Source organism: Podarcis tiliguerta, assembly GCF_965153285.1.
Source record: "Podarcis tiliguerta genome assembly, chromosome: 1".
Taxonomy (NCBI): domain Eukaryota; kingdom Metazoa; phylum Chordata; class Lepidosauria; order Squamata; family Lacertidae; genus Podarcis; species Podarcis tiliguerta.
This window is the reverse complement of record NC_139534.1, coordinates 64,312,759-64,331,516: the sequence shown is the minus strand read 5'-3', so window position 1 is coordinate 64,331,516 and position 18,758 is coordinate 64,312,759. Positions and strand designations below refer to the sequence as shown.

The 18,758-nt window shown below is 45.5% G+C and overlaps 1 protein-coding gene across 2 annotated transcripts; it reads left to right on the top strand.

Annotated features, from left to right (window-relative positions):
- The first annotated feature begins 3,708 nt into the window (after positions 1-3,708).
- LOC310670612 (L-lactate dehydrogenase A chain) lies at positions 3,709-18,456 on the top strand. Of its 2 annotated transcripts, none has more exons than XM_083426202.1 (8): positions 3,709-4,023; positions 8,998-9,132; positions 9,882-9,999; positions 12,292-12,465; positions 14,140-14,313; positions 15,936-16,053; positions 17,113-17,236; positions 17,663-18,456. In XM_083426202.1, exons 2-8 carry the CDS (start codon positions 9,007-9,009, stop codon positions 17,825-17,827), a joined length of 999 nt encoding a protein of 332 aa, XP_083282328.1. In that variant the 5' UTR covers positions 3,709-4,023; positions 8,998-9,006; the 3' UTR covers positions 17,828-18,456. The 2 variants fall into 2 exon arrangements, with proteins under 2 accessions (XP_083282328.1, XP_083282329.1); XM_083426203.1 differs by having other exon boundaries at positions 3,960-5,943; positions 6,066-9,132.
- The last annotated feature ends 302 nt before the right edge of the window (positions 18,457-18,758 follow it).

Sequence of the window (18,758 nt, the reverse complement as noted above, 5' to 3'; positions counted from 1 at the left end):
GAAAGAGCCTTACATGACCTTCCAAAAATCTATTTTGGGAAACTCATATATGCCCAAGATCCCTTACAGAGGTTACAAGCCAGATGAAATGTCCTCAAGCAAGCTTACTGAGAATGCTGCTGAAAAGTATTTTTCAAAGTAGAGGAAATGGTTGAAAGGATATGAAGAAATAGAAAGGGGGTGTGCAGCAGCTGCCTGCCCCACCTCTCTCTCACACACTGCCAGCCTCTCTGAGTATGAATGGAACAAAGCCTGTAGTGAAAGGCTTCCTCAAACTCGGCCCCCCATATGCTTTTGGCCTACGACTCCCATGATCCCTAGCTAGCAGGACCAATGGTCAGGGATGATGGGAATTGTAGTCTCAAAACATCTGGAGGGCCGAGGTTGAGGAAGCCTGCTCTAGTGTTATGGTGCTGAGGCTCAGATGGGGTAGCCTGTTTGGCTAAGGAGAATATAGACCTGCTATTGTGATAAGTTCCATCCTTCTAGTGGTAAAGTTAAGGCCTATCTCATCCTGAAGCAAAATCAGATTGTAGAAGCTTTCCCCACACTCTCTGCACTGTGCAAGAAGTCCACCATTTAAAAATATCCATACCAGGAAAAGGTACAAACTAATCTGGAGTGCAAACAGTGGAGTAGGTGCAATAAAGTGCAATAAAGATCAGCAGCACACAGACTAGTAGATTCCAATAAGTGTAGGGCATCCACTGATCACGCTGAGATCACAACTTAACATACGTTTACGCCTGCAATTAGTACCAACTGCACAGCAAATGAGATAGTTTTCAACAGGGACATTCAATAAACCTATTGGCCCCAGAGGATAAAAAATATGAAATATGTAAAATCTGCTTTACCAGTGTCTGCTTGTATAATAATATGCTTCTAAAATTATTATTTAAAGGGTTCTTTTTAATTATAGCTCTACCAGCAGTTCTCAATCTACCCACCCTGCTCACCATTAAATTCATGTGTTTTTTAAAAAACATAGGTGGAAGTATGTAATTTTTATTCCAATAAATAATGCTGTCGGATACTGTTACTATTTTTCCCTTCAATAGCCTAGTCTACTGTCTGTAAATATTCAAACCGGAGTGATATTTAACCATTAATAAACTTTATAACTTCCTCCTATGGATTTCACTTCATGTTGTATACTAGAGTCATGCATGTGTAGGAATTATATTTTATATCATTCAAAGTATCTTTTGGGAGTGGGGTCTAGACTGTAAATCACTGCAGCAATTGGTGATGTTAGCAAAACTCAACCTGCTGATGATATTCATCCCATATGATAAGTGATCAGATGTTACATAATAGGGTTCTTTTTCCCACTGTTTACATTTTGTTCTCCATGTCTGCAAGTTGAAGGGATGTTCTGTTTGTGATATCCTTAAGCACACAGATTGAGGAGTTAGTGCCAACCATCCAACTCAGTGGAATGTCCCTCTAAATAAACATATGCTTAGGATCCAGCTGCATGCATTTATGTTAACTTGACAGCCCAGTCCTGTGCATGCTTTCTTGAAAGTAAATTTGTTCAGTGGGGATTACTTGCCAATAAGTGTCTTGTGTACAGGATGGCAACTTGGGGTCAAATGTCATTTTGGGGGGGTATGCTCAATGCTGGTTGCCCCTTTTATTTTACTTTTTATTTTTTAAATGTATTTTTATTAAAGATTTATTGGTTTACAAAAGTATGTGCAATGTCTCTTTTTCAAGTTACGTTTTCTGCAGATCAGTTTCATTTGTTGTGATACATTAGCGTTACATTAGGAAGAAAAGGGGGAAAGAGGTGGAGGGGGAATGGTAAGTGGGGGTGGAGTGGGGTAGCAATGCTTCTATTCCCCTTAGTGCAGGAGTACCCAAACTTTTTTCAAAGAGGGCCAGATTTGATGAAATGAACATGTGTGAGAGCCGACCAAAGTTGTTAAGTTTTTTTTTACAATTTTACCCCATGGCATATACTACCACAGGGGCCGGATTAAATCGACCAGCAGGCTGGATTAGGCCCCCAAAACAGACTTTGGACATGCCTGCCTTAGTGTATGTGTGGGGTTTTGTATCAGCATCGTTGCCCCTTTTATTTTGAGGGCTAAAGTAGCTGATCAGCAGCTGTTGCTGGGGAGGAGAGATGATCAAACAGTGCATTGTAACCTGCCCTGCAGCAGCTGAGGCTGGAAAAGGGAGAAGAGACCCAGAACTAAGCCTTCCTGGAAACATTCTCCACCGCATCATTGCTCTGAAATCTGCTGCTTAGCATGGAGACAGTGAACAGAGAACAGGAGAAAAAGTACAGTAGGTAGTCATTTATTTTCTCTCTCTCTCACTCACTCACACACACGCCTTTATCTCTGGGTGATAAAGAGCTGGTAATGGAGAAACAGCCAATTATTCAGTCTTTCTCTCTGGGTGGGGAATTGGGGCCAAATGAGCTCTAGTTCTCTGTGCTATATGACTCAGGCGTAGGTGATGGCTTACTCCTCTAATGGGCAGTGACTATAGCTCAGTAGCAGAGTGCCACAGTCAGGAGGTCTCAGGTTCAATCCCCAGCAGGGCTGGAAAAGCCTGTGGTCTGAAACTTGCTAGTCAGTCTTTAACAACACTGGGCTAGGGACAAAAAAACACAACTGTCTTATATGATTGGCAACAGCTCTCCAAGGTTTCAGGCAGGGGTTGTTCCCAGCCCTACCTGGAGATGCTCAGAACTGAACCTAGGACCTTTTGCCTGCAAAACAGACGCTTTGCTGCCAGGCCAGAATACTAGAGAGGCTGATCTTCTGACTCAGTCTGTGAGCTGCCTACAGTCACTGGCCACCTGCTTCCTTGCTTGGCCTCCTCCTCCCTCTGTACTGCCTACATGAGCAGGAAGTGCCTGCAGAGGCAGAGGGCATCTCAGAAATGAGCTGCGGCAACCATCACTTGCTCAAAACCTTCTGCAGAGGCAGGGCCGAAGGTGAGCACTCATGCCTTCTCCTCATTCTCTCTCCCTCTGGGAGGATTGGGAGCCTCCACCACTGTGCAAACAGAGGGCCAACTCAGACCAGGAAGTGACAGGATGAGGGCAGCTGCTCCTTCTATGCTCTTTGCTCACTCTTTGCTGCACTGCCCAGAGAGAGGAGGAAAGTGACGGTGGGCAGAGGCCAGAGGCCAGAGGCCGTTGCTTGTGTTTTCTCTGCGGGCAGCAGCACCACCAGCCCAGTGTCCCCACTGAGGCGCCCAGAGGCACAAAAACCAATTGCTTTGCTGCTGGATTGCCTCTCCACACCAGCAATGCTAGTCGACCGGCTGCTCTTCCTACAAAAGCTAAAAAGTGGCATCCATGTTGTGAGTTGACCGCAGTGGCTCCGCAACACTGGTTCTCCGGCCTTGTGCCGCAGGCAGTGGCGTAGCGTGGGTCGTCAGCACCCTGGGCAAGGCAAGTAATTTGCGCCCCCTAATCCGTGGAGCCAGGTACGGGCAGAGAGCTGCGAGTGCGAGCGCCCGCCCCCCAGATGTTGCGGCCGGCACCCCCTACACCCCCCACGCTACGCCACTGGCCGCAGGGCATCGGGCTGATGGTTTTGCAGGCCCCTTCTGTGTGCGCTCTCGCAGCCTTTCTGAGACCTGGGTGCCCTCCAGCCTGTTTGGGGCCGCCACCCGCATCCGCTCCGGCCATCATGTCGCCGGGTTTTTCCTTCCTCCGTCGGATTTCCCGGCCTCTGACCTGACCGGGAGGAAGCGAGTAGGGACGCCACGTGCTTCGATCCCCAGGGAGCCTAACTCTTCGCGCCTGTGCGCAGCGGAGTGACTGCGCCGGCCTGAGTCAGAACCGCGCCGCCGCCGAAGCCCGGCTCCCCTCGACGTGTGGGCCGGCACGTCCCGCGGTGGCCAACCCCGCCAGACAAGCGGCGGCGACCGCCCCCTCCGACGTCACGCGCGGGATTCCTACTTAAGCGCCCGCCGCCTCCCCCCGCCTCGCGGTACTGCAGCGGCAATCAGAGGGCCCGGTCGTTGCGCGCACGCTTTGCTAGACTTACCCAGGTAAGGAAGCGCTCGTGGGAACGAGGCGGGCTGGGCGAGGCGTGCAAAGAGCCCCGCGCCACCTTTCGCCACTTGCACCCTCGGGGTAAAGCAAGCCGTCCAAAGAGGACTTTCCCCTGCTGGATGGGTAGAAGGAGATCCTCCAAAGCGGAGCTAAGAGACCGGGCGTTGGGCGCGCAAGGAAGGAGAGGCAGAGTCCGTAGAAAACTACCCCTCTAGGTCGGGGTAAGGTAACTCCGGACGTTGTGGGACCACATCTCCCAGCATCCCAGGCTGTTGGCCACGCCAGCTTGGGCTGATGCGAGAGTTGTGCGTTTGGAGGGCACCACGTTGGCTACCCGTGAGAAGGTGTGAGAGGAGGAAATAGGAATCTCTCCCCGCCTCCCCCGTGCCCTTCTGAAATGGTTTTGTAGGAAGTGCCCGGGGTGGGGAGAGAAGCAGGCTGTTGTGGACCCTTCTTTGGCCCACTGGTCCTTATGTAACGCGAGGGGTGGAGGGAGGCGGCTGCAGAAAGGGATGCTCTGTACAGGTCAGAGAGTCCACTTTGGAACGGAAAACGCCGACCCCTGGACCCTCAATAAATTCGAGCTGCTTTAGGTATGGAATTTTTAACTGGATTTCCAATGCCCCGAGGCTTTGGGTGTGTTGGGGTGGAGAGATGACTGTGCTGGTGAGGAGAGCGGAGTTACTTTGCGAGGACCTGTGGACGCGTCGTATTTCCTTGCCGCCTCCGCCCTCGGTTCTGCAATATCCGCTACAGAGAGGAGGGAAAACGTGGTTTCCGAAAACCGCTGGGTCATCGCACTGCCGGGAGGAAATTAAAAAAGGGAGGGGGATGTCCGGGGAAGGTTGCGCTTTGGGGCCACTGGAACGTCTAAGTCGCTAGTCCATGGTGAGGTTTGCAGCTCAAGCGCAGCAGAGTTATTGCTCAGGCTGTTGCACCTTCTTAGCTCCTTTATTTCCTCCCGGGAGCGGGACTAGCACCGCCCTATCAACCCCCAGGCGAAGATCGCGGTGGTATTCTGTCTCTGGCTCGCGTAGTTCTTTGAGCCGGGATTCCTCCTTGCCTTTTATCGCTGGCAACTAAATCAACCTGATTGCATTCGACTCGCACGGAGGAGGAAGTGTGGACGGTTCTCTCCATTCCCCGCCTGCATCTCCCCCCTGCCCGACCATTGAATATCTTGCACCGGGAAAACTGGTCAGCACTGGACTCGGTGCCTCACATGGCCCGCTTCCCGGAAATTTAATTGGGAGGGGCATAAAGCGGTAGTTCATCTCGGCAGTAGCTGGATGCGATCGCAGTCGGTGACCCCCTTAGGAATATAGTGCCGCTTATGTAGGGGTGGGAGGAAGGTAGATCTGGATCTGCTGATCTCTGACGGATCTGCGTTAGATCGCCGAGGGTTTCAGGCTGCCCTAACGAGACTGCTTCTCCCCACTTAAAATAGCTTAGAGTTCAAGTACTGTGAGTTCAGTTTTGGTTCAGAACACCAAATTCTAGACACCTTGGTTTTTTTTAATTATAACTTGCTCCTGCATGGGCTTTGGCTGATTATATTTTGGTATTTTTTGTGTGTGTGTGTTTTAAGTATATCCGCTAAGCCTGAAATCTGTCTACATCCCAAGGCTTAATACCCTTCCTGGTTAACAGAATTGCTACCTAGTTTAAGGGATGCCGGAAGAATCCCAGAGAAGATAACTTGTGTTAGTGAATCACTTCACTCTTCAGTGAGAATAGGTGGAGCCAGGCATTGTGTTGTGGGGGAAATGCCCTTTCCCTCAATTTGTTGTGACTCCCCAGATTCTTGCAGATTTATTAGGGGTAATTCTTAGGACTGTGCAGGAATGCAAACTATAGGGCCCAAACTACATATGCTGAAGTGGGCCACATGCAGAGTGGAATGCAGCTTTTGCCCAGTAGAACATCATTTTCTATATGCAACACTGACCACCCTCCTCACATTTTTCCATGATGCTTCCCAACTTCCCCACCCACTGTGTTTTTTCGTTTGTCTTACCTGTTTATTTTGCCCTTTCAGTGGGAGCTCCTTGCAATGGAAATAGGTTAAAATGAGATGCAAGGTCAGCCAATTAGCTTCATTAAGAAGCTGAGATCTGAGCCCTGTCAAAGCCCAGCACTCTTGGCTGCACAACGAGGCTGATCCTGTACATGGCTATGACTGTGTGCAGTTAGTTCCAGGCAGGGAGCTGGCAGAAGAACTTAATGTCTACAGACCCAGCAGTTGGGGCTAAATTAGGCTTGAATGTGGAGTGGCTCAGTTCACACAGGAAGTTGATGTAGTTGTTCCAGCACACAAACCAAATGGCTTGTAACACAAGTGTGTATTTACCACGCTGTTACTGAAAATGCATTTGGCAGCATTGTGGTGATGGCACCAAGGTTGTGAATTTATTCATATTCTCTCTCTCTCTCTCTCTCTCTCTCTCTCTCTCTCACACACACACACACACACAGCTCATGTGGATGCACATGGTTCAGTGCATTCTCAGTGTAAGAGTTTGATTTTGTGAATTGGACTCAAGGCCTCATCTCACCTTTAAAGGCAGTATCATACCACTTCAGTCATGCCTTATCTCAAATAACTCAGGGAACTAGTTTGTTAAGGCTGCTGTGAGTTGCTTGAAGACCCCTATTCTCACATAGTCACAACTCCCAGAGTGAAGGGAACTCTCAGAACTCAAACTATGGTTCCTATGATTCTTTGGGGGAAGCCATGATTGCTTAAAGAGGTATGATACTTCTTTAAATGACTCCAGAAGTGGACCACTGGTTCCAGGTTCTAATAATATTCCGCTTTTTGTCCTGTGTTTGGTTACAGGAACACGATTTACCAGATTTCCCCTTCCTTCTTCCAACATGTTGGATTTTGTAAATCTAGGTGCATGTTAACCCCCCATGGCTTTCCTAGCATCACACATGCAGATTCCCTTTGAATTCAGCTTCTCATCAGATACCATCTACATACCAGAGCCCTTTCATGTCAGAATGTGCCCTTGTGACCTTGGCCCCTACAGGGCAGTGGAATTGGGTTTCCATTTTGCTTGCTGAATTTCATTGGAACGATGTGGAGCTTAATGTACGTACTGCATATGAATCTTGCTTGTGCCTCACTCTGAACTGCACTGTTGTTAATTCACACTATTATTTGCAACTAATAAGCAGGTGTTTTTAGTCTATGGGGAAGTTTCTAGGTCATTCACTTGCTACTGCTTCAGAAGTTGTGGCTTTGTTTTGTTGCAAAACTCGCTCATTGTCACGAATGTCTCCAAATACTTACTGATCACCAAACTGGAGTGCTGATGGTCACGGTGGAGAGAGAGACAGAGTGCTTGCCTTGATTTGCTCTTTAACCACCAAATGAACAGCTGCATATAGTAGCAACAAAAAGACCTACAGTAATTCTGATTCAATATATTCAGTAGGGACGCTCAGTATTTCCACATTTGCAGTAGCGTCATTGCTGCAAAGAGCATAACTGAGCAGAGTGCTGCATACCAGATGACACTGAAATGATGCACCCAGGAGAGATCAGACTTTTTGGTCGTCCCCCACCTTGCAGTTGTTCTACATGGGGCAGCTTTGAATGCAGGGATTGTCATAATTTTGGACTACAGGTGTATGGCTGACTATCCCATGAGCTTTGGAAGCCCATCTTTTAAGGACTGGTTCTGAGATGTGTCATCCTAGCTCCTTGCTGTCAGTGTTCCAGAATCTACATTCCACATTCTTCTCTCAAACTCTGCCCACCAATATATCCCTTTAATGTGCCCTCCCTCCTCGGTCCTGTTGGGCATCCTTCCTCCTCTTCACCAGCCTTCTCCCACCAAGCAGATGTGCCTTTATGCCACTACATTACACATTGCTTGCGCCATACTCCCTCCCCCAGTTTGGTTGACCAACTTTAAATTGAGATGGCAATGGCTTGTTGCTGATTTTGATTCAGAACTGCCTGACACTCTTAATTCCAAAGTTTAACATCATGAAATGCCCCTTCATTCCTGCAACACTGACCACTAATCTGCTATATTGACCCCTTTATTTTCACTTTTGTGCTCTTGCATTGGCAGGCATGCACCCCTACCTCTTGTTGGTACTACCCAATTTTTTTATTTTCCTGACTTGCTAGTAGCTTGTAGCTCTGGACTCTGGCTCAATGTGATGTCCAGAATCAACCTTTGGCCTCCTGGGGATTTCCACCTGCCATGCTGCCAGTTTTCTTGTCCCCTACACCATTTCCAGAGTTGTTGTGGTCAGAATAAAGCATAATATTTTATGTTTTTTATATGCTGTTCTCTCCCAAGACAGCTTTTAACATTAAACAAAACAAAATAAAAACTTTGAGACAAGCATATAGAACAAAAAGAAAAAGCATTTCACTACTTCCGAGTGAGTGAGTCAGTCACATCTCTTAGTTCTCAATCACACCCTGGGTAGACTTTGTGCCTGAAAGCATACTGATCAAACTGACAAGATATTTTGTTGCACAATGCACTGAGCTTGCAAGATCCTTTGATAAGATACTGTGTGGTTTTGTGTTGACTGTGTACATTAGCATTCCACTTCTTGAAAACCTCTGTCTCTCACCTGCAATGACCCTGCCAAATTTTCTAATGTGTATTTGGGGGGGGGGAATGATACATATGTGCCAACCGTGGTTTGGATCCACACTAAAATTTGTCGATTGAACTTTGATCCCATGTAAATCAATGGGCAATTTACTCATGACTTTGTTCCCATTGTGAAAACAGAAGAATCTGCTAAAATTCAAGTACTGCAATAGCAATTCAAGCAAAATCAAGGTTCTTGCAAATTTGCAGAGTAAACTCTGTGGTGTGTGTATCTTAGTGATGGAATCCATACTTGAAATGGACTGTGTTAACTTATCATCACAGCACAATTCAACAAGTGATGAAAATTAGTTGATTGTATTCTTATGTTTCCTCCCACAGAGCTACAAGATGTCTCTCAAGGAAAAGCTGATTGAAAATGTTCACAAAGAGGAACACCCTCATGCCCACAACAAGATCACAGTGGTTGGGGTTGGTGCAGTTGGCATGGCTTGTGCCATAAGCATTTTGATGAAGGTAGGTAAAATCTGTGTTTCGTGGGGGCAAGATCCGTGGTCTTGCTTTTTCGTTTAGCAATATTTTTAGCTGTTTATTTGCATTGCTGTGTTTTGAGGTGTTTTTTTGTTGTTGTTGTTCTTAACTGAATTTAATGTAAGTCACTTCGTGCTACTGTGTAAGAAAAGTGATGAACAAATGCAATAATGCTAAATTTGTGTATTGCTATGTCTTTCTGTAAAAATAAAATGTTCTATAAAGCATAGGTAGAGGTGTTTTCATAGACAGTCAAGTATGTTTCCATAAACTCAGTTTGTGAATACAAATCCTAGCAATGCAGCCTATGCTTGCCTATTCAGAAATAAGTCCATTGGCTTCAATGGGACATACTCCACTGGAAATCACTTGTGCGCAGGTGCGATTTTCGGTGTCTGGGCATGCGCAGATGCGATTTCCAGTGTCGTGCTGTGCCACTCCAGCCCATGGATGATCTCTGTGGGAGTGATCCAGCCCATGGCCGGTAAATCTTGCCGACCCCTGCTCCAGACCAAACACTCCCAACAGCCATGTATAGTGGTTTATCAGGAGTTTCCTAGTTTTGCTGCCTGCTGGGAACTGTTTATTTTTATTATTATCAAGGCCTTGGCAGGGCCTGGTGGGCTGCAATTTGTCTTGGTGTATGTCTGCTTCTGCAGGCCTTCCCAGAGCCACAAAATTCAGGTCTCTAAAAAAGCCAGTGGGTTGATCTATCTGTTCTTGGCTTTTTGTAGGATTTGGCTGATGAACTTGCCCTCGTTGATGTCATGGAGGACAAGCTGAAGGGAGAGATGTTGGACCTTCAGCATGGCAGCCTCTTTCTCAGGACACCAAAAATTGTCTCTGGCAAAGGTTAGTATTTCCCTGTCCTCTATGTACAGGCCATCTATTTCAGATGCTACATAGCAAGGCAACATCCAGCAGTTTCTCTGAGAGGGAAGCCTCTGTGCCTCTGGAAGTAGAGGTGACTTCTCTTGCCTTAGGCAAGACCAAAGTTGTGGAATGTCCATCTTTAAAGAGCTTTCACTATGGCAATGATGACTTGAAGGCAGCTGGTTTAACCAGCAGCTGACCTGCACAGAATTATACAGAAAGCATTGGAGAGTTGGTGTTGTGGATAAAGGATGTTTTGTGTGGTTTAAGTTGCATCACTTTGAAAAGCAGCATGGTTTGATAAAGTTAGCAATGAGCATCAAATTTATGATACCACAAGGATAGAAAAGGCTATTTATATTAACTAAGAATTTGGTCATCACTGTTTCCTTCTGCTGGCTGAGTTGGCCTGCTCTTCTGTCCATTTCCATCACTACAAATGCTCACCCTTTGACAGGTCTGCTTGGCACAGCTTAGAACAAATATAAGGGAATCCTGTTTTGGCTTCTTTTGGTGCAGCAAATACTATCAATAGGGAAGTGTTGAGAGAATGGATTATGGGTGCAGTCCTAAAATTCCTGAGAGGATGTCTTGGGGCCATAGAATAGGCAAGATCTATCCATCTGACAGCAGAGACTCAGAACCCCAACATTTGAGGGGTGTTGGTGGTTTTGGAGCATGCCTCCTCACTGCTGCAAGTATCTCCTAAGCCTAGCCCAACTGATATCAGAGCTATAATGTTGGTAGGGCCCCAGAGGAGGCCCTTGGAAGCAGCTAGGATGCAGAATTCTCCTGGCCCTGCAAAGTGGGCAAAAAAATTAGTCACACTCTTGAGTACTCTGTTACTTCCAGTGTGAGTGAAAACATTAAAACAGACACATTTAAAGCCAAAAAAGGATCATGAGCCTGGTAGGGATAAAGTGCCTTCAGTATAGCACTGTACATGAATTTACACTGGGCTTATTATATTTTTAGGTTTGAACATATCAGTGTTATCTGAGACAAACAAATTAATTTTGACAAACATGCTGATAACTAAACAAACAAACAAACAAACAAACACACAGAAGCAACAACAACTGGGTGTCCCTTTTTGTTGAGTCCTCACTCCTAGTCTAAAACAAAATATTGCAAGATTCCAAGCCAGTTCTTGCATGCTGTGGCCATTCTGCCATTGCTTCCAGTAGTATGTGGGGTTGTTAGACTCAGCTAGGATGGAATTGTTCAGATGTATGATAAATGAATAGCCTGATTCCTCTGGTAGTGCTGGCTTGGGGTCAATAAGGCTTCTCAGGCCAGGAAGAGATGAGAGGTGTAGAGAAGGCATGTGAATTGACTTCCCTTTTTACACTCCTTTAAAAAGCCTGAACGAAAAAACCCTGGAAACAGGCTTTTCAGCCTTGGGAAGGTCTTTGATGCAAGTTGAACAACTGGCCGTAGTGTAAGAGAGCAGATACCAAATAAATTGAATCCTTGTCAATCAAAAGCACAAAGCAGAGGAGCTACAGTGTAGAGAAGTGTATTGTTGCTTTTGCTAAAACTGCTGCTCTAAAACTGGCAGACAAGAGCTCTTCTTTGCTTCATTTCCCGACCACAGTCCTTTCCTGACCACAGACCTTTGATAAAATTTTAAATAGCACTTAATGGCTCTGCAAAGGGCACTTTCCCCCTGCTCCCAAGGGTTACATTGGAGAGCTTAGTCATGGTTTCCCCTTCCATTCTCTTTTCAGAGCAATATCACCTGAAAACATTAACTCCAGAAGGGGCCTGGGCTTTGCAGAAAAGTGGCTTGATTTTTTGTCTTATGTTTCTAAACAGGGTCTAATTGAAAGCAAAATTACATGCATATAAAACATTTAATCGTTTTTAAGGGAGAAGTAGCAGTAGAATTATGATAGCAATAAGGGGTGTCTGAAGTCATAGCAGCTGCTCTTACATCCGGATGAACAAAGGTGATTTAGTCCAAGCAGCTATTTTACTATTAGTTTCCAAAAAACTCTAAAAACAAGTTTCTAGCCCCTAAGCTAACACTTGGAAGAACACAGCCAATTTCTTAGAGAGCAATCATTAGGACTTCAGGTTCTCTGAGGCACAAATTCCCTTTATACAGCTCATAAAACTGCCAGTGACAGGCCCTCAGAGGTGTCCTTCTGCTCCTGCGGGCCCAATTATTTCCCTCTCCCAGTCGTGCTTTGTGCATTCAATTTGTCTGGATTTGTAAAATGCATTGTGAAATGTATCTTGAACAAACAAAGGTGTTTATTTTTGCAGACTATGCTGTGACTGCACACTCCAAGCTGGTCATCATCACTGCTGGAGCCCGCCAGCAAGAAGGCGAGTCTCGCCTTAACTTGGTTCAGCGCAACGTGAACATCTTCAAATTCATCATTCCCAGCATTGTCAAGTACAGTCCTGACTGCAAGCTGCTTGTTGTTTCAAATCCAGGTTGGTTGTGTCCTACTCTTAACTGCTTATGGACCATAATTCACCCTCCAGGCCTTTGAAAGGAGAAATTCCTTGCTTCCAAGAAGGAAATCGGGGAATCCTGAAAGCATTCCAAGTTTTCCCTTAGCCATGAAAAGGAAAATATCTATTCCACCAGGGCATCATGGTTTAACACTTAAGTTTCGATTCTGAAGTGGGACCTGCAACTAAATATCGCCCCATGGAGTGCTCCTGTTCAGGGTTCCATTCAGCCATGCCCTTTCGCAGAATACCCCATTCTCTTACCTCTTCCCATGTCCCCACCCTATCTACTCAGCAGCCAATCATCATTCCATGCCCACTGATGATGCTGTCTTTCATTGGGCTGCTCCAGGTTACATCCTCCCTTTTCTAAAGATTTCATGGACTTCTGGGTTCCATAAACTTGCTCATAACTCCTTTCTGAGTGTGGGTGGTGCTGTTTTGGCTATATAAGGATCTTCATTTGAAGAATGATTTTGCTATCTAGTATCTACGATGATTGGAACTATGGTGGTGACACTCATGGCTAAGATCTGTTAAGAGATCACATCATTCCACTGTCTCATGGGAAATACAGCAGTACTTCCATGTTTGACTGTTAGGGTACAGTCTACAGGAAACGCCTAACTTTTCCCCATGTAAAATTAGGTGCTTTGCCTACTACCTAGCTAATAGCCCATTTACACCATATTACTCTCTGTGCCAACGCACTTGCACACTCTTCTCTGATCTATTTGCACAGTGGCTGCATTCAGATGCCCTGGTAAATCATGGTGGATGGACCATAGCTCAGTGTTGAAGCGTGTGTTCCTAACGTAGGAAAGTTGAAGGTTCAAACCCTGACAGCTCCAGATAGAACCAAGAAAGATTCCTTGGCAATGCCAAGCTGGATGGACCATGGCCCCAACTCTGTAAGGCAGCTCTTGAATTCCTATGAGCCCTGTTGTCATGTTCCCATGCCCAGCCCTTGTGGCTATGAGGTTGGAAGCTTTCTTTTTGATGGGTTCAGAAGAACAAATAAACTGTAGTTAATAAGGAAGTGAAGGCTTCCAAACTTATTCTCGGGGCTGGAGAAGATGGGAACAGGTGCAAGCCCAAGTCTTGCTTTGACCCCAATAAGCCATAGTTTACCATGATGTCTGGATGCAGAAGTTCAGGAAGTTAAACTAGAGACTTTGGCAAAAGGAAAGAGCTTTGGTTGCTCTGCTGGATAAGAGCTTGGGGAGTTGTTGGGATACTTGCAGGATGGTAAGTCCTGCTTCAGTCATGCCTGCATGTCCTGGTCCCAAGTGAGATATCTCTCCCTGAGTCCTCTGTAAGACACAGATAATTCTGGAATGGTGCTGTTAACTCACGGGGTCTACTAGGAAAGTCAGAACCATAGTACAGAACCATCACTCTTGCCTGAGCACCTCATATTAAAATGAGAGGATTGTAAAGAAGCACTTCAATATTCCCTCTGCCCTTCAACTGCTGCCTGGAGCCAGGATGGTTTTGGCGTTTCATCATTAAGGTAGCCTTGTGTAGAATAGGAGATGAAATTAAACAGCCTGTGGAGAAGGATTGCAGATTCCCAGTGCTCTCGAAGCGTGTTTGTCTTCAATAGTGCATATGACAATCACTTTCTAACCAGGTGACTTTGCTTGTTGACAGTGGATATTCTGACCTATGTGGCCTGGAAGATCAGTGGCTTCCCTAAGCACCGTGTGATTGGAAGCGGTTGCAATCTGGATTCTGCCCGTTTCCGCCACCTGATGGGCGAGAGGCTGGGCATCCACCCTCTCAGCTGCCATGGCTGGATTGTTGGAGAGCATGGAGACTCCAGTGGTAAGCATGACACGCAATCCATTTGCTACCCAACTCACAAAGGAAACAGACTATTGCATTCTGACTTCCTTCATGTTCTTGGAAGATGGGGAGTGGGATTGGAATATACTGATGGTAATGGTACCTGGTGAAAAGGAGAGTAATCGAGCATTTCCCAGATCTAGCTCTTGAGTGTAGAATCGTAGAGTTAGAAGGAACCTTTGAGTTAATTTAGGCTAATCCCCTGCTTAATGCTGGATCCTCCAATGCAGGGTGCATGTACAGCATCCCTGATGGACATTCCATTATCTACTTAAATGCCTGCAATGAAGGAGAGCCCATCGCCTCCGGAGGCAGTGTTCCATTGCTGAGGAATTCATACCATTAGGAAGCATCTCCTAACACTGGGTTAGGTAACATAGTTTTCTCTGGACATTGCTGAACTACAGCTCTTATCATTGACCAGGATCATTGACCATGATGGGCTGATGGGGAGTTGGAATCCAACAAATGACAGCTTTTTGGAAATTTGAAGACTGCTATAGAATCGTTGACCACATCAGACTTAGGTGCTGGGCAAACCCACAGAGAGGTTTCCATACTCTTCCCTCTGTATGGAAGTTAGGAATATAATCTAGCTGTCCCTACTGCATGAAGTAACACTAGATGGTCTATATTTGACTTGAGCAGTTCTGTTGCAAAAGGTCAGCTTTGTAATCCAAGTAGGCCAAACCCTACCAGGCTAAATTCTACCCTTTACTCCTAACTGGGGAGTTCACAGTAAATCCTTTTCATGTCAGAGACCCTTGCATGCTGGTGTTCAGTAAAGCAGTTACAAGTTACTTGTCTTGGCCCCTCTGTCGTCCTATATTTGGGAGTTGTGTGATCTCATACAGCCCTGCACCAATGCTGCCACTAGAATTCTGCTTTGATGCATAAACTCAGATTCCACTCTACTACTCCTCTATCCCGTCTCATAGCCGTGAATATAAGCACAATCCCCTCTCCCCTCCCGAGTGCACTGTTCTGGGGTTTCTCTCCCTCTCTGACACCCCAAGCCAATTGGTGGTGGTGGTGGGGAGGTAGAGGGGAAAGCCACAGTGCGCTAGCACAAGTCCTTGCACGAGCTTCCATTAGCAGGCTTCATTACTTGAATCTGGCCCTCAGCTGTGGACTTGGCTGCTTGCTTGCCTTAGGTGAGCAGCTGCCGCCGCCACACTCATCCTTGAATGACAGATTATATGCAGTATATGGTTGCCAAGCCCTGTGCGTGTGGTCACAGCACTTTTGCAGTCTTTCTTCTACCCCAAGGGCTATGGACCATTTTAGGAAGATGTGTGTGCATAGCCACAGCAGGACGAAAACCCACCCTTTTCCCTGGGTTTATGAGTTAAAAGGAACAGGTCAGTGGCTAATCCAGCATGGATGAGCACAAGGATCCATCTCCACTGCCTGTTAGCCAAAGTTTAAGGGAAAGGTATGTGTGCGTAGCAAGATTCTTAGTAATTATAAAACGGTACTTGGTATATCATGCTACATTAACTGCCCAGCTCAGATCTGTTCGAAACACTTGTGAATCTTACTTTCTGTGAGGTTGGAAAACGTTCTAGATTGCTCAGAAAAATCTCCTGCATTTTATTCAGTGCCTGTCTGGAGTGGCGTGAATGTTGCTGGCGTCTCTTTGAAAACTTTGCATCCAGACATGGGGTCTGATAGTGACAAGGAGAACTGGAAAGAAGTCCACAAGCATGTGGTAGAAAGGTAATCTTTATCTCGTCTCTGTGAGAGAGAGGAAATGGGGTTCCACTGAGCTTCCAGAAATTGCCTGTGTCTCATTTTCAAGGATGCCACAGCCTACATTGCTTCATCGAGGTCCCCTGATCCTTAAAGGAGCATTTTTGCCCCATGACATGCACTTAACTTTGGACCAAACCCCCTTCGTTTTCCTACAATATAATCTCCAGTTGTCTAGTTTTTAAGAAATATTGATTTAGAGTGCTGTTTACAGTGCCAGATTACTGAAGAGTGCTTTTCCAATGTTGGAAACCACTGTTTAGCAGTTAATTTCTCTTTGTTGATAGATACTATATAGCAATCACTATATTCTGCACTATGGAATTTGAATGTTTTGAAAGCGAAATAAAGTAAATTGTGCATACATTTCACATTCCTGAAGGACTGATCCATTTACAAACTGCCCTGGTTCACGTAACATGCTAGGTAATAGTTAATGTTAATGTTTAACTATCATGAAATGTGAATTAGCAGCTTGTTAGTGTAGGCGTTCAAAAATCCAGATTGCTTCTCCCTCATTCTTGCTTGTGCTACATGCAACAACCACAAGCTGTGGCTTGTTGTACCATATAATCTGAACCCTGGTTTGCATATTTCCAAACAAACCATTGACTAGCTTTGCTTAGACAACCTGACAAGCCAAGGCTGGTAGATTCTCTCCTCGCCTCCACCCCCAAATGGTGTGGCCAGGAAGGGAGAAGGAGCAAAGCAAGGACTTTGAGCATGCTGCTCATATGTATTTCATGTTTAAATATTAACTATGGCTTGACAAAACATGCAAGCAAAGCTACTCCATGCAGGCACCAACATCTCTACAGAGAAAGGCTAGTAGCTTGCTTGTAAGAATAAAAAATTAATAGATCGAATGCCTGCAACAGATGCCGTTTGGAGATAGAGGATAAGTAGGCTCAGATGGACTTCACCTGAAGTATAGATGGACAGCTATGCTGTTGCTTAATAGACATGTTTCTTTTAAAGAAATGTTTTTTTGCTGAAAGATTCAATTCTTTTAATGTTCTCCCGCAGTGCTTATGAGGTTATCAAGCTGAAGGGATACACATCCTGGGCAATTGGTCTTTCTGTGGCTGATCTAGCTGAAACTCTCATGAAGAATTTAAGGAGAGTGCATCCAGTTTCTACAATGGTGAAGGTAAAACATGCTCAGTGTCAAATGCTAAGGTGTTTTCTTACTATTACTATGCTGTATGCATAGTGAAGCTAACAGAGGCAGTAGCTGCCAAAGCAAGTAAATGAGTTTGCTTTAAATAAGAAACAGACAATTGCTTTCCTCATGCGGATGAAAAGCTGCTTGTCAAGAAGGGAAGTCAACACCTTAGCAAAACCAGCCCATCTTCCAGATCACAGGTGGCCAAGGTTGTGCCCTCCAGTTGTTGATGGGCCATCCTGCATGGAGTTGATGGATCTGTAGAGCACCTCACGGGCTACCCAAACTCATACATTCTCCCTGCAAGGATGGCACTTCCTCCCCCTTCCCGCTAATGGGGAAAGCATTTATTACATGCAAATCAACACATTATTTAATTGGCTTAAGTCTTTCTTTTTACTGTTCTTCTAGGGCATGCATGGAATTAAAGATGACGTCTTCCTTAGTGTTCCTTGTGTCCTGGGCTACTCAGGAATTACCGACGTGGTGAAAATGACCCTGAAGAGCGAAGAGGAAGACAAGTTGAGGAAGAGTGCAGATACACTCTGGGGGATCCAGAAGGAACTTCAGTTTTAAGCCTGATGTCCTATCACTTCACCGCTTAACTAGTGTTTAATGGGTCTTAGTGGATTGTCTTGTTGCACTTTTCAGATAGATCAACTCCCTTTACGATGTGTGTCAACTACCAACACAATGCAGAGCTAAATTTGCAAATGAAATGCCTATTTTATCCAGTAGGAAACTTGCAGCTCCTGTTTACCACAACCCCTGTCTGTGGCCAGAACTGGAAGAACCTAGTCTCTTGTTAAGTGGTGTAAAAGTAGATCCAGCATGCTCTGAAACAACACTGCCAAATGGAAGCTTCCTGCCTTTCCTCAGCTAAACTTTAGTCACTCAGAAGAGAAGAGCTCAATTGGTCTTCCAAAAGCTGTAGAAAACCAAAGAATATTTTGTGATCAAAAAGGATTGGCAGATTCACTGACCAATATTCTCTGCTTAACAGATGACTTAAATCTCCAGTATTGAGCAGTTCTAAATGTCCTTTTTCCTTAGTCTTTGTGCATACTTTTCAAGAGAACCATGTGAACTCTAGAGGAGTGTCTTAAATGTTATGTAAAAAAACCCTCTGTATGCAACAATTACAACTGATGCAATTGTCTAACTGTAGTACCAGCCCAAGCAACAAAATAAACAGTTAACTGCTACTTCGCGTGTCTATATGGTCGGCCGTAAACATGACTAATCTTCAATCTCCAGGTTTTGTACAGCAGTTAATAGACGCATGGCAATAAAGGGTGCATGTAAGCCAGGGTGGGCAGAGAACAGATCTGTGTTAAAGTAAATCAACAAGGATTAATGACTCCCTCCCGCTCCCAAATACCGCTAAAATGAAAGTCAGAGGGTGCAAGTTAACCAACAGTGCATTATGGTAATGGTCCCCAAGACTAAATCTGATCCAATGGACAATGTGCACTATAACTGACTAAACTAGCAACGTTATTGTGAA

Coding starts and splice junctions, on each gene's coding strand:
- LOC310670612 (XM_083426202.1), top strand. CDS start 9,007: ATGTCTCTCAAGGAAAAGCTGATTGAAAATGTTCACAAAGAGGAACAC. Junction 14,314..15,935: donor AGAGCATGGAGACTCCAGTG/GTAAGCATGACA, acceptor CATTTTATTCAG/TGCCTGTCTGGAGTGGCGTG. Junction 17,237..17,662: donor CAGTTTCTACAATGGTGAAG/GTAAAACATGCT, acceptor CTGTTCTTCTAG/GGCATGCATGGAATTAAAGA.